The sequence below is a fragment of the Heliangelus exortis genome, chromosome 10 (genome assembly GCF_036169615.1).
Source record: "Heliangelus exortis chromosome 10, bHelExo1.hap1, whole genome shotgun sequence".
In the NCBI taxonomy this organism is placed as follows: domain Eukaryota; kingdom Metazoa; phylum Chordata; class Aves; order Apodiformes; family Trochilidae; genus Heliangelus; species Heliangelus exortis.
The window spans coordinates 15,127,877-15,155,788 of NC_092431.1; the positions used below are offsets into that span (position 1 = coordinate 15,127,877).

At 44.7% G+C, this 27,912-nt stretch overlaps 1 protein-coding gene across 4 annotated transcripts in view; it reads left to right on the plus strand.

The window, feature by feature from the left end:
- The first annotated feature begins 8,006 nt into the window (after nt 1-8,006).
- NR3C2 (nuclear receptor subfamily 3 group C member 2) overlaps nt 8,007-27,912 on the plus strand; it is a 210,078-nt gene continuing 190,172 nt past the window's right edge. Inside the window, exons 1-2 of one of the 4 annotated variants that reach the window (XM_071753695.1) lie at nt 8,007-8,246; nt 13,245-15,006. In XM_071753695.1, the coding sequence (XP_071609796.1) occupies nt 13,247-15,006 (1,760 nt within the window). In that variant the 5' untranslated portion in view covers nt 8,007-8,246; nt 13,245-13,246. Of the gene's footprint in view, nt 8,247-9,902; nt 10,080-10,268; nt 10,921-13,244; nt 15,007-27,912 lie in introns of those variants that run through there. The other 3 variants (XM_071753696.1, XM_071753698.1, XM_071753697.1) reach the window with 3 other exon arrangements.

Below are 27,912 nucleotides of genomic sequence, written 5' to 3' on the forward strand. Positions count from 1 at the left end.
AAGGGACAACGTGTTGGACAGCCTCAAATGTTGGACGTGCAGACACCTCATAAAAAACACCTTTCTCACTTCATGTGAACATATAATGTTACCTTTACACCTGAGGATTGATAGATCTTTGCCAATCCTTTCCCACCTTCATGAAAATAAACTCCCAGTGTGAGAGCTGTGCACGATTGCCCCTCTGTTACAATCCCTAGGTTGATCTTCAAGTACTGCTGCCAATCTCTTTTCACCAAACCGTACTCCTCACTGAGTTAAGAGGCTCAGACTGAGCTAACAGGAATTTTTCAAAGGGATGCTTCAAATGAAGGTCATTTCTGCTGCCTCCTTTCTCCAGTTCCATTTCTATCCTGTTCACCACTACTGTTCTCAGCTCTCCTTCTCCCTAGGGCAGCAGTCCTGAGGCACATGCTACAGAAATCTCACCCACCCTCTACTTAGAGCTGATCTCACCACTGGCTGCAGTTGGGGTCTCACAGGAAGAGGGATCAGCTCAGAACTGGAGAGGTCCCCTTGCTCTCCCAGCCAGGACGTTGAGCCCCCCACTGACACTGTCCCTCTTTCAGTTCACTGCCCTGTAAAAATGGACTCTCTTCCTTCCTGAAGGAGGGCTCCAAGCTCCCCATTTTGTTGGTCAGATTTTCCAAAGACTTGTGGTATCTGCCCAAGCATTTCTACCCATCTTTGTAGACACCACTACGAAACCTCCACAAAGACTCAAATGGAAAGAGAAAATGACAGCCTCTTGATGGTGTGCTTCATGTTTCCAGTGTGGCTGGATGAATGGATGGATGAGTTGTCTTCTGTGCCACACCACTATTAATGAGGAGATAAGACTGTCCTCCACACCCACATCCACTCCTTTCTTCATTTTGCCTTCGCAGCCTAAGTTGTAGTCATCATTATAATTCATTACTGGTATGAAAACCATCCTGCCAAATTTCATGTACTCCATAAAGGTCATAGATATCCATTAATTTATACCACATTTGCTTTTTGTTCTTAACTGCCCAGATAACTTTCTGCATTTTATATACATATTTTCTGGGTTACGTGACACCAAATTATTCTTCACTGCCTGTCAAAAGGAAATGCCTCCTTGATATTGCTCTTCTTGCAAATCTGAGTATTTGAAGTTCTCATATCAATCTGGATTACCTGCAATCACTTCCTCTCACTCCTCAATTTACAAATTATCAAACTAGATGAGGCAATTTTGAACTCAGTATCTTTTTTCATACATAAGGCAGAAGGTTGCATCATCTCTTTTATGAAATATTCCAGTAATCTCTGGATTCAGAAATGTCTTGCCCAAGTCAATTTGTCTCTTTGATTAGTCTTCTTTTTCATTTGAATCAGAACTGGCATAAGGAAGTACTTTGGGCTGGTTTGACCCATTATATCTGCAGTCCTAGAAATCATCTTTTTGGCATGTTTGATTAAAATTGATCAATTAAAGGGGACATTTTGCCATTCCTTTACATAAACTCCTCACTTTTGGTTTCATCCCCTATTTCTGTTCCCAAGAATCACAGCACTATTACAGGAATTTTTTTTTTCTGTAATCAAACTGCAATAATACTTTTTATAACGGTGCAATTATCTACTCTTCTGGTTTCACCTTAGCAAGCTCAGTGAGTCATAGACCTTTACATCTACTGCATCTACACCCACTGACAATCAACAAGGAGCAACAGCCCCTGGGACTCATTTGCTCTCCAGAATGGGTCTAGAAGGAAGCACCCATCAGTAAAAGCTCTGAAATAAAAATGCACACATGGAGTGTACTGCCTGGTTTATTTATTCATTTGTTTATGATTCCCAATAAAAGAAGGTCTAATGCTTTCTCTCCTGTAACTATTGTTACAATTATATAAATAGAGCATAAATCCTGTAAATCCAGCCCAGCATTTGTAGTTCACTAAATCATTCTGTGCTTCCCTCCACTATGCTTAAGCATTTATCTTCTGGAAAAGAGTAACACTCAGGAACTGAAAAGTGAAGCTTGTCCACAGGACTATTATTGCTGTGATAGGGCTTCTGCCCTAGAACAGAACCAAAGGAATCAGATTAAAAGGACCAGTACCTCATCTTACGTTGAGGAGTAGCCATATCTTCCCTGCAGCTGTTGAATACAAAAGATTTCTGATAGCCTAATTTTTTCAATTTTTAGTCATGCATGGGGGAGAAGACTGAAACACATTGGGAAAAATTCTTGTTTGCTAAGCTCTCTATCATTCTTGCCCTGAACACACCTTGACTCCTAAATAAACAAGATTTCTTTTGAGTCCTGGCAGATCTTCTTTTAGAAATCTTGAGGGTGGTACATAATTTCTACTCCATGACTGTCTAGAGAGAGCTTAGGATGCATTGCAAAATAAATGAATAAAGCAAAAACATTTGAAATCACTTTCATTTGGCCATGTTCCTGCCTCTTCTGTGTTTTATTTCCACATATATATGAAGGAATGAATTTTATTGTCAGAATTACTCATGAAAAGCAGAGTTCAAAGTGGTGAGTGCATGAGCAGCATGCACAGAAGCCAAAGTGTAAATGTGTATGTACAAGAATTCAGGACAGAAATTCTTGCACATTTGTGGAATGTGACTCTTCCAACCAAGCTTGAGCAGACAAGGTAGTGTCAATCTTTAGCAGCTGTTACTAACCTATATGGTAAAAAGCCCTCACAGTATGGGTTTTTAAATTCATTTCAGTAACGAATACATTCAGACCACAGCACGTTTTCCTTCCCCAGAAACAACCAAATGTGTTTTAACTGTGTGTCCCTCATGCTCACTCAGCAATTTTGGGAAGGCAAAGGCTGGAAAGGAAATCTGGTCCTGTAATGACAGGCAGTGAGCTGGGATTTGGGAAGTACCAAGCTATGTCATAGCCTTCTTAGGGGAGTGGAGATAAATCCTACAAACTCTCTGTTCCTCCACAGCCTGTCTATAAAACAGAGATAATGCTTCTCTTCTCCAGAGCTCAGAAGCAATATGTCTGTGTGGTGCTTGGATGCTGCAGGTGCCAGGATTGTGCAAGCACTGATACACTGACAGTGTTGGTTTTGGAAACCAAACTGGGTGACTGTCATGCTCACTCCAAAAGAGAAAAGCCAGGCAGCTGGGTTGGGAAGGATACCTGCTCTCACCTGTGAATCACTCTCTTTATTTGCATACGTTTGGGTCCATCAGGGAGAACTCATCCAATGCATAAAATTTCTCCTGGCTTGTGGGCCAAGTCTTGGTGAGCACAGTGGGAAAGTTTAGGAATGTGTGACCTTCCTTTGGTTACCAGCCAAATTATGGGCTGCCCTTCACCAAGGACACTGCCTTACTGTTCCTTGTGGAAAATATATTCCTTTCTTAACCAAATCTGTGCAAACCAACACACATCCAACAACAACCAACAGATCAACTGCCCAGATTGGGCCTAGGTGGCACATGGAATATGGTCCCTGAGCTGGACCATAAACCTACATAGGAAACAGACAGCTAATACATGAAAAAAAATCAACGGATTATATCCGTTTAGGAAAGCAGTGCAACTTCCACCAAAATCAATTTTTTAATTTTTTAATTTTTTTTTCTGTCTTGGAACATGCTTAATTAACACTTCTCTTCAGCAGTTGCTTAACTAAGCTTCATAGCTTCAGTCTCTTCTTCACTGCACACTTTGGAGAGAGACCACCTGAAATCTCTTTCCAGGAAATAAAGATTTTTTTTTAATTTATAAAACAAAGGCCTTTCAAATCTCAAAAAGAATGTGATCATGCAGGTTAATACCAAATTGTCTCTAATTGCATAATATCTGAGAGCAGATAATTTCAGGATTAAAGAAGAAGCTGGAAAATTACATAAGAATTCTCCTTTTACAGGAGGAGCTTTAAAGGTGCACCTTCATTCAATCAGGAAGGTAATTTCCTCTCTACAGCAAGTCTCAGATTCTACTTATGACCTTGGTATCATGACAGTTTTGGTACTAACTCCTTCCACACACTGAATTGCTACTAGAACTGTGAATAATCAGAAAAATTAACTAGCGCATAGAGATTAAATAATAATCTTGAATGTGCTCTTGATATGTTTATTAAGCTGGAGGGTGTTTTTTCCTTTCTTATTTTTATTGCTGATAGAAACTATGTCTGGGGTTTTGGCATAGGTGCAGTACTATTATGATTACTACAAAATTTTAATCAGATTATGGTATGAGTTACCATTTGATACTGTAAAAATGCCAGTAGGTAGTAGATAAATATTAAGATACAATTAGCTGCCACTACCTTTTATTGTTTGGAATTCATTAATATCAAGATAAGTCTGCATTCTGTGGTGATGACATTTTTTTTAAATGTTCTGTCTTTACAGATTCCATTGTCTTACAAGTAATAGTGCAAGTAGCAAACAAGAGAAGCTGATTATAAACAATGTATATAAATATGGCAATATTAATTTCAATAAAAAACTGTGATTTTAAGTGCATTGGGAATCTGTGTTTGGCCCTTTACACAAGCAAGTGGTTGCTAATGCCAATGTGCATTAGAAATGCAATTGTACTATACTTAGATGTGGTTCAACCACAGTTACAACATGGGCCATTAAGGAGCATTAAAAAAAAAAAAAAAAAAGAAAAGAAGAAGAAAATAAAAAAGAAAGAATCCAGGTTAAAAGGGAACATGCTCTATTGCTCAGCTAAAAGTTTTATCTATAATTAGGAAACAAAATCATTCAAAGTCAGCTTTAATAGATAAAATATTGATATCTCAGAGAACATAAGCATAGCATATAGAAAAAACGCTTACTTACATTTTCCCAGAGTTTCTAAAGAATTTTAAAAATTTTCTTTCAGAAAATTTCAAGAAATTAGCTTTAACACAGTTAAGTGGTAAGTTGGAGAAGTCTGAGGGCTCTTCTTTCAGAATACTCACACCTGTAGGGGAGGGGAGGCAGACTCTCACCTCTCCTCATGAATGTTTTCCCAGTGTCTTCCCAAAATGCAGCTGTTCCTGACCTGCTGCAAATCTCAAATAACCAAAACCACACAAGCAAAATGGCATAAAAAAAAATTAAATCTAGGGTGAATAATATTGGATGAAGAAATAATGTAAGTGACCATGTGATTGCCTGCTTTCCTGGGCTGGAGCTGGAGAGAAGTGGGAAATGCCCAGCTGCCTTAGTTGGAACCAACTCAAAACTTCATCCGCTTTGGTTCAGTTCTCAAAATAGGGCACATGACCTCTAAGTAAGACGGTACAGTAGGCTGCTTTTACACTACATCTACGCTCCTGCAGCCCCTGATACCAATTCACTTGCTTTACTGAGCATGTGAGGAGGTAAAATCCAACACTCGCTGAATTTCAGCGCTATCTGGTTTTGTGATGCACTCTCAAATTCAGCCCTATCTTTAGGAACAGAGATGACATCTGCAACAGAGTGGCTTACGCTTGCCTGTCTGCTGCTTTCAGTGTCATGTGTCTGACATGAGTTAACCTCTTATAAAATCTAATGCTAGGAAAGAGAGCTGCTCGTCAGAGGTGTCCGCTCTGCTCCTCTTGACCTACTTGGAAAACTACGCCTCGACTCCTTGTGGTTTCCCCCATCATGACACAGCTGCAGAAGGCAATACCAGGACCTCTTTTAACAGAATTGGAAATGTGCTATGTATACATTTGTGTGCCTTTGAATAGACTTATTTCCAAACCTTGCAAAGCCTGTTTGTTATTTTATCAAGCTGGTCCGTTTTTTTTTTTTCAAGGAACTGGCATAAGGAGAAAAGATAGCCTCTTCTCTTCACAGATAAAGATCCAAATTGTGGTTTATAATCTGGCAATTAGCTAGTTTGATTTTTTAAATAAAACTGATAATCTCCCTTCCCTGGTCGAGATGAGATCTTAGTTGTTAGTGACAGCTGTTAAAATGCTGCTAAAAATAGATACAGTGTCAACTGCTAAAAAGCTAAGTGCTCCTGTGAACCACAAGCAGAAAACAAATGAGGTTTCTACTGAATTTATGGAAAATCTGTGAGCATCTTGCATGTACTGGGAAGGGTGCTTTATTCTTCCAGCAGCCATCTCTGTATGTAACACAATGAGAGAGAGAGAGAAAAAAATCAAATATTTGGTATTAAGGCAGATATATTCCCTCAATTTTATTTATATTCCCTCAATTTTATTTTCCCTTTCCTTCTTGTTCTTAAAAAAAAAAAAAAAGGAAAAAAATGGTGATGTAAGACTGCAGCTATCTCCAAGCATTTCAAATGCCTCTTTTACACCTTTGCCCTGAAAAAAAAAAAGAAAAAAGAAAAAAAAGAAAAAAAAGAAAAAGAAGAAAAAAAAGAAATAAAAGAAAGAAAAGGAAAAAAAGAAAAAAATACCAGGAAGAGTAAGACAAAAGTAGCCAAACCCACCCTTACTATAAATTAACATAAAATATTGGTGCTCAGTACTGCAGATACTGACAGACCAGGCAATGTGCTTTGGTGCTTTTTTGCGTGGCTGTGATTTGCCAGGTTACTTGCAGAATTGCATGGAACTTTCCTTTGCCTTGGAACTGCAGCTCCCAACCCATCCGTGGTAGCTCTGCTCGCTTAATTAATTAGCTGCATTCCAATCCAAATGTATGACATGAGTAAAATGAAAGGGAACAGAATTGTCCACATTTGATGTTATAATTCATCTCAGTAGGTTCCTCCTTTTTAGCTACATTATGGCTAAAAATAGAGCATTGGTGTAGGCACAGTGAAATGTGATTTGCTTCCAATAATATAGCAAACTAATTGTGAAATTAAGCTATTGAATGTGCCGTTATCTCCAAGTCTGGCCTTACCAGCACTTTATTCTTCCCTTTCTAACATTTATCAAGTTACACACAAACTTTGACGGATGCAAACAACAGCTGATAAAATACTTGGCTTTTCCAAGGCCCCGACCTTACAGAGGCTTCAGCTCAGGTAAAATTCCCTCTGTTTGTGAGCAGTCCTTTTACGTATTTAAAGATTTCGTTGAAAGTATTAAAACAGAGCCAACATTTTCCTCCCCGCGATGCCAATTTTTTTTTTCCCTTAAGGTGTTTAAATGAAGAAACATTTAATGTCCTGAACTTAAAAACAATCAGTTTTAAAAGATCTCGGCCGCAAGTGAAATACTACTTTAAAGACAGTCTCTATGTTAGTACCGATTTTGTTCGGGTTTTTTTTTTTTTTAAATACGTCTGAAATCAGGGTAGGTTTGCACGATCACCACGGGGACGACTCCTGCCCTCCCCCCGCCCCGGCGCTACCCCGCGACGGCGAACCGGGGGGCAGCGAGGGGGAGGCGGCTCCCCCCCCCCCCCCAACCCCCTCAGCTGGCAGGAGCGGGTAAGGGCTGGAAGGAAGGCGCAGGCCCAGCGCGGGGGCGCAGCCTCCTTCCGAAATTCCGTCCCGCGGAGCCCCGTTCCCCGCCGCCCGCCCGGGGGCCGAGAGAGGCGGGGGGCTCCGCCGCCGCCGGGGCCGGGAGAGACGCTCCGCCTGGGGAAGGGCTCGGGGAGACACTCCTCCTCCTCACCCGCCGCCCGCCCTGCCTCCCTGCCGCCCGCCCTCCTTCCCTTCCTCCGGCAGCTCCGCGAACCAGGAACCGCGGCGGCGGGCTCCGTGCGTGAGAAACCCCGCGGCGCCGCGCCGCCGGGAGCCGCCGGGGCGGTCAGCGCGGGAGGGGGTGGCGGCCGCCGGGCGCTGCGAGGGGCCGGGCGGCACCGGGGGGGACGGGGGGAAGAAAAAGTTTACACCCTCGCCACTCTCCCTCCTCTTCCTTGGTGGCGCAGATGGGAGTTTTACCTGGAATGACATAAGTTGGGGGTTTTTTCGTTTTGTTTTTTTTTTTTTTTTTCTTCCTTTTTGGAGGGTGTCTCTTTCTCCCTCCCTCCCCCCACCCCAAAATCCCCCCGCCCTTCCCGGTGCTGGATCCACCCCCCGCTCCCCTCCGCCGGCGGGTGAGGGTGTGACCCGCGGGAACACCCACCCACCTAGGCGTCCATGGTGGGAGCTGTCCGCCCCGCCGCGCCGAGCCGCGGGCACCCCTCCGCCGCAGCCCGCTCCCACCCACCCCGCCAGCAGCTCCCTGCCCGCTGCCCGGCCCCGCTCCCGGCCTTTCCTGCGTGTACTTTTTTTTTTTTTTTTTTTTTTGGCGGTGCGGGTGCTCGGATGGTTTGCTGGCAGTAACAGGGGGCCGTGCCTCCTCCCACCGTGCCACCATGTCGTAGTGGAGGTGAGTGCAGCGCGGACCTTTGCGCGTGGGGCAGCGGGATAGGGGGGGCGGCGGGGTCCCGGGCGGGTGTCCGCCACAGGAGCAGCCGGCGTATCCAGGTCACGGCCAGTCCCGTCCCCATCAGTGAAAACTTCGCGGGAAGGACACGTCCATTGCTCGGCAGCGCCAGCCCCGCGGGGTAGCGCGGCGGAGGCTGCTCCGCGGGTTGCGCCGCCGGCGCCTCAGCCCGTGCCCGCCGGGGCGGCGGGTGCGGGTCGATATTTGGCAGAATATGAAAACGAGAGGGGCACGTGACAGCCCAAATCCTGGGGATGTTGTGCGCTTTCGCTGTGACTATTGAATACCAGTCTCGCTCCCCGGAGCATACGCGGGGCTGCGCGCATGCCTGCGCGCGGGGGGCGATTTCGGGGGAAGGTGCGCGGTGCCCAGGAGCGATGCACGGCGCTGCTGCCCCCCGACGGGCTCAGCCCCCCGTCCCGCTCCGCTCCCGGGGGCACCTCTGTCACCCTGCGGGGCTGCGGAGTTGTCCCTGCCGGGCCGGGGGCGCACCTGGGGCTCGGGGCCAGGATCGGGGCTCGGCAGGGGCCGTTTGGGAGGGTGCGTCAGTGGCTGTCTGCCGCTCGCCGGGGGCTGGGGGTGGTATTTACGGAGCGAGTTGGGAGCGCATCGCCTGAAAGTTTGCTGGGCGTCTTTTTTTTTCTTTAATTTCTTTTTCTTCTTTTTTTTTTTTCGTTTTTTCCTTTTTTTTTTTTTTTTTTTTTTTTTTTTTCCCTTCCTTCCCTGGGAAAAGAGTATTCCTGCAGCCGGGACGCGGGCACCGGGGGGAATACCGCAGGGAGGGCAGCACCACGGAGCTGGGGGGCTTGTCCCGGCGGCCCTCTCTCGCTGCCCTTAGGTGGGGGGAAGCAGCGGGCAGGGACACCCGTCGGGATGCACGGCTGCAGCAGAGCGGAGCCAGCCCGGCGGATAGCGGAGGACGAGTCCTTGAACCCTCCTGCGCTCCACCGCTCCACTCTGTTTGTTTATTTATTTATTTATTTTTTCTCCAGTTAAGTCACCCCTGCATCGGTACCGCGCACATTCATGCGCTGCTGAAAGGCGGAAATCCCGGGCCGGCGGAGAGGCGATGCCCGGCCCTGCCGCCGGCGCGGCGCAGGCACCGGGCGGGGGCGGCCGCGCCCCGCGCACCTCACCTGCCCGCGGGGGGCCCCGGCCTGCCGCCCCGCCACCCTTACCCGGGGGCACCTCCGGGCCGGGCGGCAGGTGCGGACCCGACCCCCCGGCGTCTCTGACGCCCCCGGCAGCTACGCGGGGCTGCGCGGCCGCGGCGGCCCCTGCGGCTTTAAGGAGATGCGTTTTCCAGCCTGTGTCGCAGCAACTTTGTATCAGTCATGTCGCCCGGCGGGTGACTGACGGCGCTCCGCAGCCAATGGGGCGGCGGCCTGGCCCGAGCCGCTCGGCGCTCCGCGTCTCGGCCGCCAATGAGGGCGGGCGGCGGGCGGGACGTAAACTTGAACTTTATCTGGGCATGTGACATGTTTTTAAAGGACTTGGCACCTTTTCCCGTCCCCTCCCGGGTGCCGCTCCGTGACACCGGGCGGCGCGGCGTAGCGCGCCTCGGGCGGGCGGGCAGGCAGACGGAGGAGGGGAAGGGGGGGGGGGGGGAGTGTTGAGCGCCGCCCGCCCCGCCGCTCCGCGCCGCCCTCCGCGCCTGCGGGGGTTCGGGGACGCGCCCCGCCGCAACAGGTACTGCGGGGTCGGGGCCGAGGCCGAGGCGGGTGACGGCGGCGGAGTGGGGGGTGCGCAGCTCCTCTCCCTCACCCGCAGCGGGAGGTGGGGCTGGCACGGCGGGGCGGGGGCACGGTGGAGCTTGGCACCGGGGATTGCACCCACCCTCCCCACCACCACCACCTTTTTCTCCCCGAGCGGTCCGTGGTGGGGGTGTCACGGTGATAACTCAGACCCTCTGCGCCGTGGTGTTGGGGGGGGTGGCGTTTGTGTTGGAAAAAAACGCGTTTCTGTCCCTCTTGGGGGTGCGGGCAGCGGGAGGGAGCAGGCGAGCCGCGCTCGGCCGAAAGCGGGTTTGGGCTCTCAGTAAAACACCCTCCTAGGGCCGACCCTCGGCGGGCGCCTGCGAAAAAGGAAGGGAGGGAGCTGACGGGCGCTACTGGGTTCCCCCACGCGTGACAATCCGGATTGTACCTGCGGGGGCGGTTTGGGGGGGGTGTGGGGTGTGCAAAACGGTGCCTTCTCCCCGGGACCTGCGGTGATGCTCTAAATAGCGGAGGGCAGAGAGGGTGCGCGCTGCCTGCGTGGTTGCTAACACGCGTGTGTGTGGCAGGGCGGAGGGAGCAGCTTCCCGCCGCGGGGGTCCGCCTCCGGCTCCGCGGTGCCGGGGTCCGCCGCGCCGGCAACAGCGGCCGGCAGACGCCCTGCCCTGGAGAAGAGGGGCGGAAAACCTCAGCCCATCGGTGACGATGAAACTCTGGTCCCCTGGGCAGTTTTGTGTCGGAGAAGCGGTTCGCAGGCAGTGAAACTTCAAGAAAATATCGGTGGCAAACACCGGGAAATAAGAAGTGGGTGGTCGCTTGAGCAATCGGTTTAGTTTTTGTGGAACTGGATTTACTTCAGATTTTCCTGTAGCTAGGTGACCTTTTGGTTGCAGGGATACCAGGTACCATTTGATTTTTTATTTGACTGTTGCTGTGAAACTGTTTTCATGCCTGATTGATCGGAGACTAGGACTGCAGAGGGCTGTGTTTGTTGATATGTTTGGGGGTGAAATACATCTCACGGTGTCTTGAGTACATGTTTGGCGGGGGTGGGTCTGGGGAAACTGCTGTGCTAGTAATGCAAGCTTCCTGCTGCAAAATATCAGGTGTAGATGGTCTTGGTTCTGATGTTTAATATCCTTTAGCTTCTGTCATTGTCTGTGGATGTTTTACCCCACAGTCAAATTCACTTGGTGAAAGTTAGTAAAAAGGTATATCTGTGCAGTTGGTGAAGTGCAGATACTGTGGATAACTATGCTGGTCAAGCCATTATAAGTTCTGCTTAGAAGAACAAAACCAAACCTGTATGTTGTCAGAAACCCATGAGGTGATTATTTGATTCTAATATCCACTGAGGCGCTCGAAGATGACAGAAACCAGCAGTCCCAAAACGTCTCCTTGCTGATGCATTCTTAGAGATTTATATCTGTCATTTTAAACTGAACTTGTATCAGGCCATAATTAATTTCTCTGTGTTTTGATCCTCTCTGATATATTTACCAGTGCCTCTATCTCTGAAAGTGCAGGACCAGGGCATTTTTTTAATTTTTTTTTTTTTTTCTCTTCATGTGACCCAGATTTTTATTTGCTGAAGTTTTAAAGAATGCTAGCCTATTGATTATGTATGAAGATTGAAATTTATTGCCAGGGGAGAGGTTGCTACAAAGCTTGTGCCCCAGTGTAATGTTAGGCCTATAACTGAGGTTTCCTGGTACTCCATCGTTCTGAGGCTTAAAATTTGCTTGTATCATAATTTTAAGTCTTCAATAAGTTTCTTAATTTTCAGAAATGTTGTTCATTCACAGCTGCAATTGATTTCTCTATGAATTAGGCTTGCTCAGCACTTAAATTAGGAGCAGGTGATTGGATGTAACTTAATGTGAAAGCAGGCACTTTGGTCTGGAAATTTTGGGCTCTAATAATATGTGGATTTGATACACATGATGATGTTCTAGTAAAATTTATCCTGGAGGAAAATGTAGGAATAGATCCATAGTTGTAAGTAGGGGCAAAAAAATATTTGATGTTAATTTCAAGGGGCTTTTGTTTGTTTTTATAATTCTTCTAAAACCAGATTTTTAAAGTGGTGTAAAGGGGTTAAACTCTGAATTAAATACTGGAAAATTAACAGATTCTGAAAGGAGAAAAATATTTGCATAGTACTGATACGGTAATTGTTAGTATTTGAGTTTCTGCAGTCTAATGATTCTATAGGCAAATTTCTTAAAGAAAATAGATAAATTTGTTGTTACTTAGACGAGGTTTTCAGAATAACACAGTCTAAGTCGTGCATTTTGCTCTTTGTCTTGAGAGAGTGGCATATTGGGATGTGAGGGTTTTTTTAGGGTCTGTTTCAGAACAAGGTTTACTTTCTTGCTGTCTGCCAGAGAGGTTTGCAGTGTTACGGATCCATTTAACAGCCGTGCATCCCTGCCTAACCCGATCCCCTTCCTCTGTGTCAGAAGTGTTTCTCATTTAACTTTTGCACTGCTTCTCTCCCTGCTTATCCCATCCTTCCCATCTCTTCAGGTGGCTGTACAGGCAGTTTGTGTAGCTGTGAAGGGGCAGACCAGCACCCAGCCCCTCAGAACTGCTCCTTCCTTCTAAAGCATCTGGTGTTATGCTGGATGATGAAGAGAAACCCTCTTGTCCCCCCAGCCTGCCTTCATTTGTTGTCCCAGTAGCTTGGCAGTGGAAGATATTTGGAGGAGCAGAGCTATAATAAGCAGTTTCCAAAGAGTTTATGTCCTGCCTAGCATCACTGTGGATTCCTTTGAGGACCTCTCTGGCTCCCCTCATTCCTTGCTGTCCACCTCCCTTTTTTCCCTTGCAGACCAGTGGGTGAGGAGCAGCCCGGGGTGCTGCTGGCATCAGCCCCCGGGCTGTGGCTGGCAAGGGTGGGTGCTGGTTGTGCTGGCATTGCTGAGCTTTTCCTTTTGGAGCAGGGAGAAGTAATTTGGGTCTGTTCTGACTGCTGAGCTGCTTTCTCTTGGAACCCGTAGGGCTGTCATATCTGGGAGACCTTTTCTCTCGGTTTGATTGAAATTGGACAAATAGTTGAGAGATGATGGATGGGTCAGCGAAATGGGACTGGCAGTCAGAGAGAGGAGGATAGACAGAGTGAGCGGATATGCCTTATTTCCTTAGGAAATGAGGAAATTTCCTTAGGAAGTCGCACTATCCTGCCATTTATTAATTTTATTTCATTTGTCTGTGTCTTTCCTAGTTATGGAGACAAAAGGATACCACAGCTACCCAGAAGGCTTAGATATGGAGAGACGGTGGGGTCAAGTTTCTCAGTCTGTGGAGTATTCTTCTGTAGGTTCTGGAGAGCAGACTGATGACAGTAACTATATGGAGATTGTAAACGTAAGCTGCGCTGCCAGCACTTTTGCCAACAGCAGTGCTCAAGGAAATAATAAAGAAAAACCTGAGCTACTCTCCTGCCTGCAGCAAGACAGCAGTCAACCTGGTCTTTTGCCCTCTGAGATCAAAACTGAAACGGAATCGAAGGAGCTTTCAGCAACAGTGGCTGAATCCATGGGTTTATATATGGATTCGATTCGAGATGCTGATTACCCCTATGAGCAGCAGAACCAGGGAAGCCCGGGAAAGATCTACCAGAACGTGGAGCAGCTGGTGAAGCTCTACAAGGAGAATGGCCACTGCTCTTCTCCCCTCCACAGCACCAGCAGGCCCTTGAGGTCTTTGATGTCGGACTCTGGGAGCTCTGTGAACGGTGGTGCCATGCACGCTATTGTCAAAAGCCCTATCATGTGTCAAGAGAAAAGCCCTCCAGGCTGCAGCCCTCAGAACATGGCTTCCTCAGTGTGTAGTCCTGCTGGAGTTAACTCTGTGTCCTCAACTACTGCTAACTTCGGGAACTTTGCCGTACACAGCCCCATCAGCCAAGGAACCCCTTTGTCACGCTCGCCCAACGTCGAGAGCCGAGGGTCTATGCTGCACAGCCCCGCGCACGTCAGCAACGTCGGGTCTCCTCTTTCCAGCCCTATAAGTAGCATGAAATCGCCTATTTCTAGTCCTCCGAGTCACTGCAGCGTGAAATCTCCAGTCTCCAGTCCCAATAATATCACCATGCGATCTTCTGTCTCCAGTCCTGCAAACCTGAACTCGAGGAGCAGCATTGCCAGCCCTTCCAATGCCAATAATAGGTCCACTCGTTCCAGTCCGGCGGTTAGCACTGTGGGATCGTCCATCTGTAGCCCTGTAAATAACGCCCTGGGGTTCCCAGCTTCTGGCACACCGGCAGGACCTAGCAGAAGCCAAGATGCTGTTCCCAGCCCAGAAACGAAAGACAAGGGTGCCCAAGAACTGGCCTTTCCCAAGATGGAGGAAATGGAGAACGCCATCTCCAACAACAGTCAGATGAACCTTGTTCAGTTCATAAAATCTGAGCCAGACGGTTCGTTCGGCAGCGCGTGCATTGGTGACAGCAGCAAAATAAACTCCGATTCCCCCTTTTCAGTACCAGTGAAGCAAGAGTCAGCCAAGCATCCTTGTTCTGGTGCCTCTTTTAAAGGGAATCAAACAGTAAATCCTTTCCCATTTACAGATGGCTCGTATTTTTCTTTTATGGATGACAAAGACTATTACTCTCTTTCTGGGATTTTAGGACCACCTGTTTCTTCATTTGATGGAAGTTGCGAAGGTAGCAGTTTTCCAAATCCAGGCCTGCCTGTGGGAATTAAGCAGGAGCCTGACGATGGCAGCTATTACCAAGAAAACAGCATACCATCCTCTGCCATTGTGGGTGTGAATTCAGGAGGACAGTCGTTTCACTACAGGATCGGTGCCCAAGGCACGATATCGTTGTCGCGGCCGGTTGCTCGAGAGCAGGCGTTTCAGCACTTGAGCTCCTTCCCTCCCGTCAGCACGCTAGTGGAGACCTGGAAGTCACATTCAGAGTTGGCATCCAGAAGAAGTGATGGGTATCCAGTTCTAGAGTACATTCCAGAAAACGTGTCCAGGTGAGCAGGCACATTGCTTCTTCCCCACTCTTTCCCCCTCTTCTTTTTTTTTTTTTTCTTTTTTTCTTCTTCTCCTTCCCCCGCATTTAACAAAAAAGGTGTGAATTAAAATGGGGACCAGGGCAGTAGCTCTCAAGCTGATGCATTGCTTGTAATTCTTTGTTTGCATTTCAGTTCTTATCATTCCATTTGCTGTTTTCTTGCTGTATTTTACTCTGCCTTTAATAAAAAGAGAGTGCTGGTTTTAGTATTTAAAATGAACATGTTATATTCTATTGTTATTAGATTTGAAAGTGTAGCTCTATTACTATAGATCTCTTATTACTATAAATGTTGTTTTTCCCATAATGAGAGCTTAGTGAAATTGCTCTCAAGTGTCCTATAATGGTTATTCTTTCTTAGCTGGTACTTGAATGTGTTGTACCTCAGATGAAATGTTGATATGAGGATAGGAAAACAGGAGTATCGGGAATCGTTTTTTGTAAAGATTCATGGTTTTAAGTTTGCACTGGACTTTAACTGGTTAAGTTTAAAAACTAAACCTTACAAGCCTGTGGCAACATATTATTTCTGTTTTTTAACTGTAGGAACATTTGGTTTGTATATATAGAAAAATGCCTCCAGAAGGAGGAGGGCTGTTAAAACTTGACGCATTTGAAAAAGATAAATGGATAAACTGATCTCCTCACTTTGGGTGGAAGAGAAATATGCAAGTGCCATTTGCATTTGTGTTTCTTGGCTGATCTTGTGGAAGCACGTACTTCAATAGCAAACAGGTGTTCGTGTATCTCGTAAAGGATGCCTACTTTGATAAACTATAAAGTTTCATACTCAATATTGCAAATTATCTGACAGCATGACTGAGTTAGAATAGTTACATGGTCTCTTCTTGTGACAGACAGGCTTACCAAAGATTTGTGCTAAAGCTCAGTGAAATAGTCCCTACTAGAATTTGCATTTACCTTTCCTAAATCTTTTTTTTTTTTTTCCCTCGTCATTATCTACGCAACTGCCCTCAGTGAATGAAACATCTGCCTAATTCTTGGAGTGTTTTCCATATTTGAATGATGCTAAATATCTCTGAAAAAAATAGTATTGCAGTGAAAACCATAATACCTAAAATAATGGTGCTTTTGAGGAGGGAAAACACCCTTGCTCCCCAGGAGTTTAAAAAAGACTTTAAATATTTATTCATGTTATTCTAATATCTCTCAAATATCTCTATGGTCTCCTTATCATTTTGCAGGCCATACTTCACTTTTTCTTTGGCTGCTTCAAATGTGGTCTCTCAATAATCCTCTTTTAAATATTTCATTCTCAGTTTGAAAGGGCTGTATCCTACCTTCTTGCTCAACAGTGTGTGTAGCTGGATATTTCTTAGCATCCAGGCTTGGCTTAAATGTGCTTCCTTGGACTGAGGAAGATGAAGTTACTGTTTTCTGGTTATTTTACTTGATACCATTTTCATAAATTGCATTATATATATAGTGAGAGGAGTTCACCAGAAGACTGATGCCTGAAAATAAAGACCCAATATTTTACTGCCTTTGAGCAGCTGAGCACTGTTTCTTGGGCAAGTAGAATCTGCCAGCTGTGAGAGCTCTTGCGTGGATAAATGCTGCTTACTCTGAGTCAAGGTTGTCATCTGTTGCAGGGACATTTGCAATGAAGAGGGAAATAAATGCTGGAAGGAGCACGGTTGTCATCAGTAGTTGTGCTTTGAATGATTTTCTCACAAGGTTTTGAAGTTGCTTTCTGATAGGGTGTCAGTCCATGGTAGCTCTTCTCATTTATTACTGCTAGACCAGTAAACGGACAAGCTGTGCCACCATGTTTGATGATGACACAGGTGTGATGACACTTTTCTGTCTCCCCTCTCTAAGCTGGTATCTTGGTAGTATATGCAGGCAATGTAGCTGTTACTTTGCAGGATTGAAATCTTGAAATTTTTAGTGCTCAGAGCTATTACTGCACATGTGGAATTCTGTTCAGGTGATGGAGATCTGCCGGGTTGCAACACTTCAGGCATCCCGATCTGTTGTTCAGATTAGAATTATAGAATAATTTGGGTTAGAAGGGACCTCTAAAGGCCATCTAGTCCAACCCCCCTGCAGTGAGCAGGGACACCCTCAACCAGATCAGGTTGCTCCTCAAGCCTCACCTTGAATATCTCCAGGGATGAGGCTGCAACCACCTACCTAGGCAACCTGTTCCATTGTTCCACTGCCCTCATGGTGAAGAACTTGTTCCTGGCATCCAATCTAGTATTTAAAAATCATCCTATCAATGTGATTTAAAACCATTGCCCCTCATCCTGTCCCTCCAGGCCCTTGCACACAGTCCATCTCCAGCCTCCTGTAGCCCCTTCAGGTACTGGAAGGTCACTATTAGGTCTCCTGGAGCCTTCTCTTCTCCAGACTGAACAACCCCAGCTCCCTCAGCCTGGCTTCACAAGAGAGGTGCTCCAGTCCCCTGATCATTTCCATGGGCCTCCTCTGGACCCTCTCCATCAGGTCCATGTCCTTCCTGTACTGAGGGCTCCAGAGCTGGATGCAGCACTCCAGGTGAGGTCTTACCAGAGCAAAGAGGCAGAATCTCCTCTCTCCAGCTGCTGGCCAGGCTTCCTTTGATACCACCCAGGATGCCATTTGCCTTCTGGGCTGCAAACACACACTGTTGGCTCATGTCCAGCTTTTCCTCCACCATCAGCCCCAGGTCCTCTTCTGCAGGGCTGCTTTCTAAAAATTCATCCCTAAGCCTGTACTGATGTGAATTGTTCTGACTTGGGTGAAGGACCCTGCTCTGGGTCTTGTTGAACCTCATGAGGTTCACCTGGTCCCACTTCTCCAGTTTGTCCAGGTTCTTCTGGATGTCATTAGGACATGTCATCATTGAAATCTCGTAACTCAGCCCCATTATTTAACTAAATATTGCTCTTAATCTGCTTGGCAGTGGCTTTAATGCTTAACAAATGCAGCTGGGGACCTGTGTACAGCCCTCACAAGTTTCAGGGTAAACTCATGTAGAGGTCATTTTATCAGTACAGGTTTGAATGCATAGGTGCCTGCTCAGATACTTGTCTGAGGATGAGGAAATCGCAAAGACTCAACATCTGATGTCACCCAAGTAGAAGCTCACTCTTTGTAATGAACCTCAAACTGATCTTTGCTTTTCTTTTCTTTCCCATGCTGCATTCTGGCTAAAACAGAGGAAATTGTCCAAATTTGTTCATTCTTCAAAGTGTTGTAATACAACACATCAATAAAATCACAATAAAATACACATTATTGAATACCCTGTCAGACCCAGCATCCGAAGGTGGATCCCAAGGTGGAACCAAAACTTAGTTGCTTCCAGTCCGGTTTCTTTTTTATCCTGATGTGTCAGCCCTATCAGGCATCATACACTTTGCAGACTTCTATGGCATATGATTAACCCTTCAAAACCTGCAGTATTTTAAAGTATCTGGCATTCAGAATGTCTTCATAATTTTTCAGGTATATTTGTGCAGCAGTATAAATTACCATAGGCAAAGACTCCTGGGAATGGAAAAATAGGCTACATAATTCTCTAAAGCCAAGAGATAACCAGCACTGAATGTGTCTTGTTTTGGCAGGATTATTTTCTGAATCTCAACACTGTACCCTTTTTTAGGCTGCTTCTGACTTGCAGTTTGCATGGTGAAAGGGAGTGGTTGGTTGAGAATAAAGATGACTGTTAACCTTGAGAATGATTCTTTTACAGTATTACTGTAACTTTTTTTTTTTCTTCTTCCCTATTGGTATATCACCATCCTTGAGTCAGTTATACTTGCTGATAGTGTCTAGTAAACATAATTTAGGCAAATAAAATGCCTTCCTGCTTTATTGGTTGTGCCAGGTCCCCACTGTCAAGCACAACATTTCTCCTCTTCTCCTTCAGTTACTTTTATTAGCTGTCCACAGTTACAGTGCTTTTTAAGTTAGTTGATGATAACTTTCTTTATAAGATTGCAGCTTGTGGTGCTCGGGAGCCTCTTAAGGAAAACGAAGTTCCCTTATTCCCTTTTGAAAGTTTTTGTTCTGCTAATATGCATGCAGAACATGTCTTTGAAAGATTTTATGTGTTTAGTGTTTTAAGGATGAATCACACCTGTCTGTCTGTGTGTAGAGATTCCACTCTCCATGAATGACATTTCTAAGAAATACTGGTTTCTAAACTAAATGATAGCAAAATGGGCCTGAAAAAGCAGGTATGTGTGATTGTGTGCTGTCATTGATGAAAACCTGCACTAAGAATCCAGATAAGATTTCAGTTTATGGTGATTGCTCATCTGAACCCAGATACCAGCCCAAGACTCATGATCATGCCAATTATGCAAATTTCAGAGTGGCCTATGAAAATGTCATGTCTGCTTGAAACAACAGTAAGAATTTCAGAGGATGACCTTTCTGCTGCATTAGCTCTTACCTAAAGTTTCTTCTGCAAGTGTCCCTTTTTACTCTAATTTCCATATAACTCATGTATGTGAACATACATACTGGCTTTAGTCAGAAGTTTTGGTGGAAACAAAAGGCTGATGCTTCTCCTGGCATTTCTTCCTGCCACTTCTACTGGTCTAATCCAGAGTGGGACAAATTCAGAAAAGTTTGTATTATTTTGTAAGTTTACTGTTTTAACATAAATTGTATACATTTGCCAACAATTATGTTTTATTTGTTGTCATTCAGGTGGTGAGGTTTCTCTTCACAACAGTGTTTTAGAGTCAAATTTATGTCTGTTAAAAAGAGTTGGAAGACTCATTGACTTCTCAGGATTTATGGTCAAATCTTTGATCAAACATTGACAGTATTTTAGGACTTCTAAAGCATGTCTGTTCCTGAGCGATTAATGTGAATCAGCATTTTTTTCATAGATTGTACTTACAAAAACCCTCCACCCAACCAAAACAGAAAAAACCCAACCCAACAGCATGATCTTCATTTACATGTGACCTTTGCTGATTTGAATGGATGATTCTGGTTGAAATCTGATTTCAGGGCATTGCAAGTATTTTTGTAAACAAACGTTTATGTTAAATATTACCTAGAATAGTCACTTATCAGGATTACACCTGCCAGGGAGATAAAAGCCTGGTAAACATTATTTTTAGAATTTATGAATGGCCTCGACCCCTGTTCGTTTGCTGACGGACTTTATGGGGAAAAAGACCCGGCTGCTAAAATGTTCTCCATGCTGAGCAAGACTGTTTGCTCCTTCAGTTTCCCACAAGTTCACTGGGCAAACTTTGCATTTGCCAATGATTTTCTCATATCATAGATCATAGCTTTAAATCTGTTCTTTCAATTTGAAAAGTTAAACTTGTTTTTGTAGGCTCTTGTATAATTCAGTGTGATTTTTAAGAGCTCTGGGTATAGTCTTGATACAATAGGGACCTCTACATCTGTATGTCTTTATTTCTCACTAAAGAATTCAGAAGTCAGTATTAATATGCCAGGGGAGGAGTTGTAAAGGTTCTCCCTAGCTTTCCAGCATGCATTGAGCAGCCTTGTAATTTTACAGCTTGCTTTGTTGTTATTTTCTTGAGGATGCTCTTTTTTTTGTTTGATTGATTTTTGTTTATTTGTTTGGGTTTTGTGGTTTGTTTTGTTTTTCTCTTTCTGTTGAGGGGTTCAAAATCTGTATAACATATCTTTTGAAAATGTGACTGCTATGATGCCTTATTTCCCCCTAAAATTATACATATCCATTGGCTCCTGTGCTGTTGCAGGGAGAAGTCCACATTGCTGCAAAATGGTGTTCCATAAATGGGCTGATCTTCCAAATCTGGGGAAATAAGAGCTCTGTTGGCAATCTGTATGCCAGAATTAGGGGTTGTTTCTTTCTTTGTGTGTGTGAAAGTCATGTCCTATGTTACCAAAACATTTCTATTGCCAGTTGATGCTGCTGAGCTTTGCAGTACTTGGCTGCAGGAAATCACTTTGCCATAGTTTATTCTGAAAATAGTTAATAATTGTTCCCTAGCTTTTATATCATAGTTGGTGATACAGAATCTCACTATAATTCCTTCTTTTGATGGATTTCCAAATCAAACAAACAAAAAAAGCTGGGCTCACCTTTGTGCACAGATTTTAGGAAGCAGAAGATGTTTTGATTTTCTATACTCTGACAATACCAAGCTGTGTAGTTGACACCTTAGAGGGAGGAGAGGTCATCCATAGGCACCTTGATGGCCTAGAGAGGTGGGCCCAGGTGAACCTAATGAAGTTACTCATGGCCAGGTTCAGGGTCCTGCAACCCCAGGCACAAATCCAGGCTGGGGGGAATATGGAGAGAGAGCAGCACTGGGGAAAAGGACTTGGGGGTGGTGGTAGATGAGAAGCTCAACAGGAGCCACCTGTGTGTACTTGCAGTCCAGCAGCATCCTGGGCTGCATCAGAAGCAGCATGGCCAGCAGGGTGAGGGAGGGGATTCTGCCCCTCTGATCTCATGTGAGACCTCACCTGGAGTCCTGCCCACAGCTGTGGAGCCCCCAGCACAGGAAAGATACAGACCTGCTGGAGAGGGTCCAGAGAAGGGCCACAATGATCAGAGGGCTGGAGCACCTCTGCTATGAAGACAGGCTGAGAGAGTTGGGGTTCTTCAGCCTAGTGAAGAGAAGGCTCTGGGAGATCTTTTAGCATTTTGCCAGTCCATGAGGGGGGCTACAGGAAAGCTGGGGTGGGGCTTTACACCAGAAAGGACAGTGACAGGACAAGGAGTAATGGTTTTAAACTGAAAGAGGGCAAATTTAGGTCAGATATTAGGAAGAAATTTTTTACCATGAGGGCAGTAAGGTACTGGAATAGGTTGCTTAGGGAGGTTGTTGGTGCCCCCTCCCTGGAGGTGTTAAAGGCCAGGATAGATGCGGTGTGGAGCAACCCTATCCTAGTGGCAGGTGTCCCTGCCCATGCAGGGAGGTTGGAACTAGATGGTATTTAAGGTCCTTTCCAACCCAAACCATTCTGTGATTTTCGTGAGGACTGGAAGACACTAAAGTCCATAATATGTACTGTATAAGAGTGTTTCCATCCTGTATTATGGGGTTTGTGTTGCAGTTCTGCAGGTAAGCATGCACAGGACTTGCTGCAGTGGGTACCCATCCTTGTGCAGTACTTGTGTTGTCTGCAGGAGGAGTAGGTTGTTATGTGGTGATTCAATAACCTGTCCTTACTCAACCACACTTGGCATTAATGGAAATTAAACCTGCTATGAAGTGCTTTGCTCAGCTGAATCAGATTTCTAGGTATATATTGGTGCTTTGCTGAACTTGAGTAGGAGTTGGTTTTGGGTGTTGTTTGTACCTGAATACTCTGTTGTTTGCAGTGGAAAAATATGCTGTTGGGCCATGCTTTCTCTGTTCTGACTCTGGTTTTGCCCTTTGGGTGTGTTGGATGTGAGGATCTGTCAGGTTCCTTATCCAGGTCACTCTGAAGCTCTAAAAAACAGCAGGTCAGTGGAACTTGGTGAGTGGCATGGCATGGACATAACAAACCAAAGGGACAGAAAGGGAAAGGAGCCTGTGAAACACCCTGCATGCACTTTTCTGCTGAAAGCTAATGTGTTGTCAAGCCATAATGTCAGCACTTGTGTTTTCAGGGTACGGTTTTAAAAGGCAGTTTCTGTCTTTTAACTGTATGTATTGATTTGTCCCAGCAGAGTTGTAGGAGCTGGAATTAATAATGGACTAATTTCACCCATAACTTCTTGCAGAAATGTAGAGTACTGTGATTTCGTATTTATTCTCTCACAGGTCAGAAAATTCCACAGTTTAGGATTAATATAGAACCATAATTTGTTCTCTGGCAAGTGTGCCTTACGTTATGGCTGTGTAAGAGTGATAAAAACTGACAAAACTGAAAAGAGAGTGTGAAAATCAGGTATTAAGTATGTCTAAGTTTAGTACTTTTATCAGTTTTCACATGCAGTCGGTTGCATTGCAGTGCTTGGTGTTCAGCATAGGAGTTACTTTACTACAGCTATGATCTCCTCTGAGTGAGAGAGATCTGTGGAGGAAAAGTGAGGAGTATTTCCACTGCATGCAGTTGTCCAAAGCCTTGCAGCATTTTTGGGCATGATTGAATGCACCCTTGACTGCTTGCTGCCCTGCTAGCCCAAGCTGCAGGGGTAAGTCTTTTGGGTCCTCCCAAAAGCCCTTTGCTGAAGCCACATTGGTTTTGCTGCTGGAGAAGACAGGCTGGTTTGGGATGGAGACTATTTTTTTTTTATTTATTTTTTTTTTGATGCCCCAACCAGCCTGCTCCAGTACCAACGTTGGCAAGAGCAGCTGGGGCAGCTCTCCTGTGCTGGGCTGTGCAGATGTGTAGGAGGAGGCACTCCCTGCCTACACATGGAAATAGGGAGTGTCCCCACCCTTAGGAAAATGCATCTTTCTGTTCAGAAGCCCCCAGAGTTGTACAAAGCCTTGAGATTTGATTTACTTTCAGGACCAAGTTTTTTAATAAATACATTTATTATTTTTCTAGTTTTGCAACTGAGGCTTATTTATGAACATAGTTTACCAGAGCTGAGCAGTGTGTTTGCTGAGAAGATGTGATCTGGGGACAGTTGTCTTTCTCTGCTTTACTGAAATCAATGCTGAAGGATTTAAAACATAGAAATTAGCCTTCCCCAGCCCCTACAACTCCCCCCCAAACAAATTACAAAGCCTCAGAAAACCAAAACCATGCTGTTGATGCTTTGGATTTTTAAAAGAATGAATAACACTGGTTGTATCCTTTCAATATGTGAAAAAATACCTTTGCAAGACAGTGTTTCTTTACTGAGCTCTCTTATAGCAGAAATTCCTACATTGGTGCTAGGCCACAAGAAAAAAACTTGAATTTTACTTCCTTATTTTAAACTGTGAAACTCCTGCTGTTACAGCAGACCATATTAGTTGTTTGCTAAACTGAATTTCTATAATTCTGCAGTCTGTAAGCTGTGTGAACAAACTGACAGCTTAAATTTCATATCTGGAGGTAGGGAGACTTTGAGTTGATACATAAAGGTGTATTTCTTTAAAAAGAGAAAAGTAAACTTTGGTTGGAACATCTGAGCAGAAACAGAATCCAGTATTCTTGGATAATAAGTAAAATGGCTTATAGGAATTTGTATGCTCTCCTAAGTTGCATGGGTATGCTGCTGATTGTGGTTAGTGATAATTAATAATAGATCAAAGAGTTACAGCCCTGAGGTTAAAAAGCAAATTTCAGACTAATTGGTGAATGTTTCTGGCAATTTTTATATCTCTTCACTAATTTCCATTCTGTCTTCTAAACAATACTTTTTACTTGTATCTGGAAGAGAAACAACTTTTTGAATGGGCTATCAAGCTAAAATTTGGACTGGTTACTCATTGATCTTTTCTTCTTTCCTTGTCTGCTCTTGAAAGGTGCTGTCTCAAGTTTCTAAAAGTGATAGCTTTATAAACCATTTCCTTAGCAATTAGGTTCTCAAAAAAAGAGATTCAGAAAACCTTATTAAAGATGGCAGATTTTTTGGGATTGCTGAGAACATCTTCCTTTGGTTTTTGTGTGTGCTTGAGCATTTCAGGTTTGTATTCACTCTTAAGCCTACAAAATAAATCTATCAGTGGTCTGAGAGTTTGGGAAGTCAGAATTGGGAATTGCTTTGGGCCTGACCAGTGTTCCGGCTGTCCCAGCTGCTGAGCTGTAGGATCTTGCTAGCATTTTTGGCAATGGTTTTCTGAATCCTGTGTTGTGGTAACATGATAGCACAGTCCTGAGAAACCTGTTGCTGCAGTACTTCATTTCTTTCATTTGCCAGCTCTTCTTCTGCACCTGCCCCAATGGGTGGGGGCAGAGTGTGCAGGGAAACCATCCCAGGCTTGGCTTTGGAGACCCCAAGGAGATGGGAGCAATTCTCTGGGCAACTCGGTTCTCTGCTCAGTTCATTTTCAAGCTGTGTTTTGCTGCTTTGGGTCAAAACCATACAGGAAAGGGGCAACCCCTGAGTTTTGCAGGGCTGAGAAGGGGCTGAAGTGCCCGTGCTGTCTGTCAGATGCTCATTGCCCTGCCCTGGTGGGCAGCTGCCTGTGCCCGGCCATCCCTGCCAGCTTGCGCAAGGCGTCCCTGTACCCGTGTGAATGCGTCACCCGGCCTGTCCTTACCCAGCCCTCTGCTCTCCCCAGCCCTTTGGAAACCTGGTTTCACAACCACCAAGCCCCAGTTTACTCTGGCAACGTCTCACCTTGGAAAATCAATCCGTGGTTGTGTCTTTAGCTCTTTGTTAGCGCTGCTTGCAGGCTCGAGGATGGGGAGAGGGCTCTTCTGCACGTGGTTCCCCATACTTGCCCTTCAGACCTGGTGGGACCTCATCTCCTTGTTGGGTTTCAGGTCTCCCTCAGACTGGGAGTAGGAAAGGAATTGCTCATGGAAGCGTGCCTTAAGATGGAGGCATCAAGACAGCAACCTTTATTTTCCCTCAGGAGGCTTCAGTTCAAATATGTGCTGCTCCAAAAGGTTGGAGATCTCACTTTCAGCATTGCCGAAGGCTTGTCTCTAAAAACCTGTCATGCACTTCAGCATTTTTGAAGACTGGAGTGCCAGGGACCTTGCAAATGAAGGTGGGTGGGAAATTTGCACTGTTTCCAGGCAGACTATCTGAGCTGTCAGCTTCATTATTTTAAACTAAATTAAATTTGTGCGAGAGAGTACAGTATATTAGAGCAGTTAGGGAGCTCTTCCCCTAATGGTAGCTTCAGATCTGCTTTGCTACATCTAATAACATTGTTTACTTCCCAACTTTTTTGATAAATTAAAAACAAAACAACAAAAAAACTTTGCCAAGGTGATGATTCTGGGATATGTGAAAACTTTCTGGAAAAATTAAAGAATCTCATTTGAAGACAATGTAGTATCCTGTTTGCCATGTCTAAAGATCAAGGACACGTTGTCAGTTCCAGCCCCTCTGCCTAGGGACACACTTTTGGACCACTGCAGGTGTTATTTTCCATAACTGGCAAGAGGTCTTGTCCCAGAGTTGGTCATAGTCCCTTGTTACATGCGTGGCCTGTCTGTACACTTGGGCACTAAACCTCCTCTCTGAAGCTGTGTGTGACAGATGCTCCTGCAGCTCTCTGGGCAGCCAGAGGATGGGATTTAAATTTGTTTGGTTTTGAGCACTGAGGCTTAAGTTAATGATTAAAATGAAATTTTGGCTAATAAATATTCCTTAAGGATTAGAAAAAGTTACTGGCTTGTCAAAATTCTGCATCGAGCCTTTGTTGCAGACTGTCCCACTGTAAAATGCATCCAGTAAAACCACAAACCAACCATGGCTTTACCATGTTCTTCCTCCAGGTACACAATGGCAAAAGAAAGTGCTTCAAATAGATTTGATGAGGGTTTTCAAATCCTTATTTTAATCTGAATCCATGTAAACTGGCTGGAAGATGAACAAAGTGGGGAGGGTTAGATGTGTCAGCTTCTACTCAGTGTATGGAAGTAAATATTGGAAGTGGTCCAGAGCTTTATGGCTGCTGCCAGCTCATGACATAAGATAATGTTGCAATGAAACAATGCACTTGATTTGCTCTTGTTTCCCAACTAACCTTTCTGATTCTTGAGACTGCTTGGAATTTATGTTTTTGAAGATTTGGCAGTGAAAGGGAAATTAGGCATTGAAAATTTTGAGTGATTAAGTATGTGGTAATGAGAACTTCAAACTGCACATGCAGATAATGAGATACAGGACTGTTAGTCCATATTAAGCCCATTTGCTGGAAGAAGCAAGAAGGACGAGTGTTTTGGGTGAACATTTTATTTTAAAAAGGAAGAAAGAAATCAGAGGAGCTAATTTATATAGAAACAGAAGTGAAAACAGTGAGTTGCTGATTGACTATTTTTTTTTTTTTAATCTTTTTTTCCCTGGGATCAAAATTGCAGCCATTGGCCTGCAAATTGTCCTGAATTTCTTTTCTAACATAAACAAGAGTTAACTGCATGCAGCAGGGTACAAACAAACTTGGTAGGTCTGTGCTAGTATTTTTATTTGGATCAGAAATTCCTTTTGTAAGGTATCCTTCAGTTGCTGCTGTCTTCTGTGCCATGGAGGCAGCTGAGGAGTGGAAATTCAGATACTCCATAGCCAGCAGTGAATGAAAAACAGAGAGGAACCACGTAGGGCACTCCAGCCCCTGATTCTGTCCATGGGACCAGTGAGACCTGGCCTGGAACATAACCCTTTTGACACCTGTGAAGTAATGTGGATCCCAGGACCAACCACTCTTCTCAATAGATGTTCAGTTGTACTGCCCTGCCTGTAATGTAGGTTCTGCCTGTGTGCTAATTGCATTTCCACCTGTTAACTCAAGCACCTATAATTGAAAAAAGGGTTCAGGGTGACAGGTAGAGGAAATCATCCTACAGGAAAATAGGAGGCACTGTTTTCAGCAGATGTATTTGTTTGTAGGCTGTGTCTAGAGTGAGCAGAGAACCTGTTTGCTCTTCCTTCATAGCACTCTAGAAATTTTGAAAACAACTGAAGTAAATCCTGGAAGTAGGAAATGAAACTAAAGTGACAAAGAGGCTGTATCCTGTTTTTTTAATTTCTGAATTTCACTTCTTTTCAATTAGCTGAAAGGTAGAGATATGGCTTGCAGATACTGTTATATTTTTTAAATACTAATCTGTAAAGAAAAACAAAATTGTGTTGATTATAGGCAGCTGTGCAAGCCTCTAACTTAGGCAGACGTATTTAACAACTTAAGAGTTGTTATTTCAGGAAAAAACTACTTTGTAGATCAATAAATTTATGTAAAGTAAACCTATTGATTTGAAGCTAGTTATATATTGTGGATGTTTGATAAATTAATTTTAATATGAGACTGAGTTGAATAGATGATGTATTAGTGGCTTGTAAATG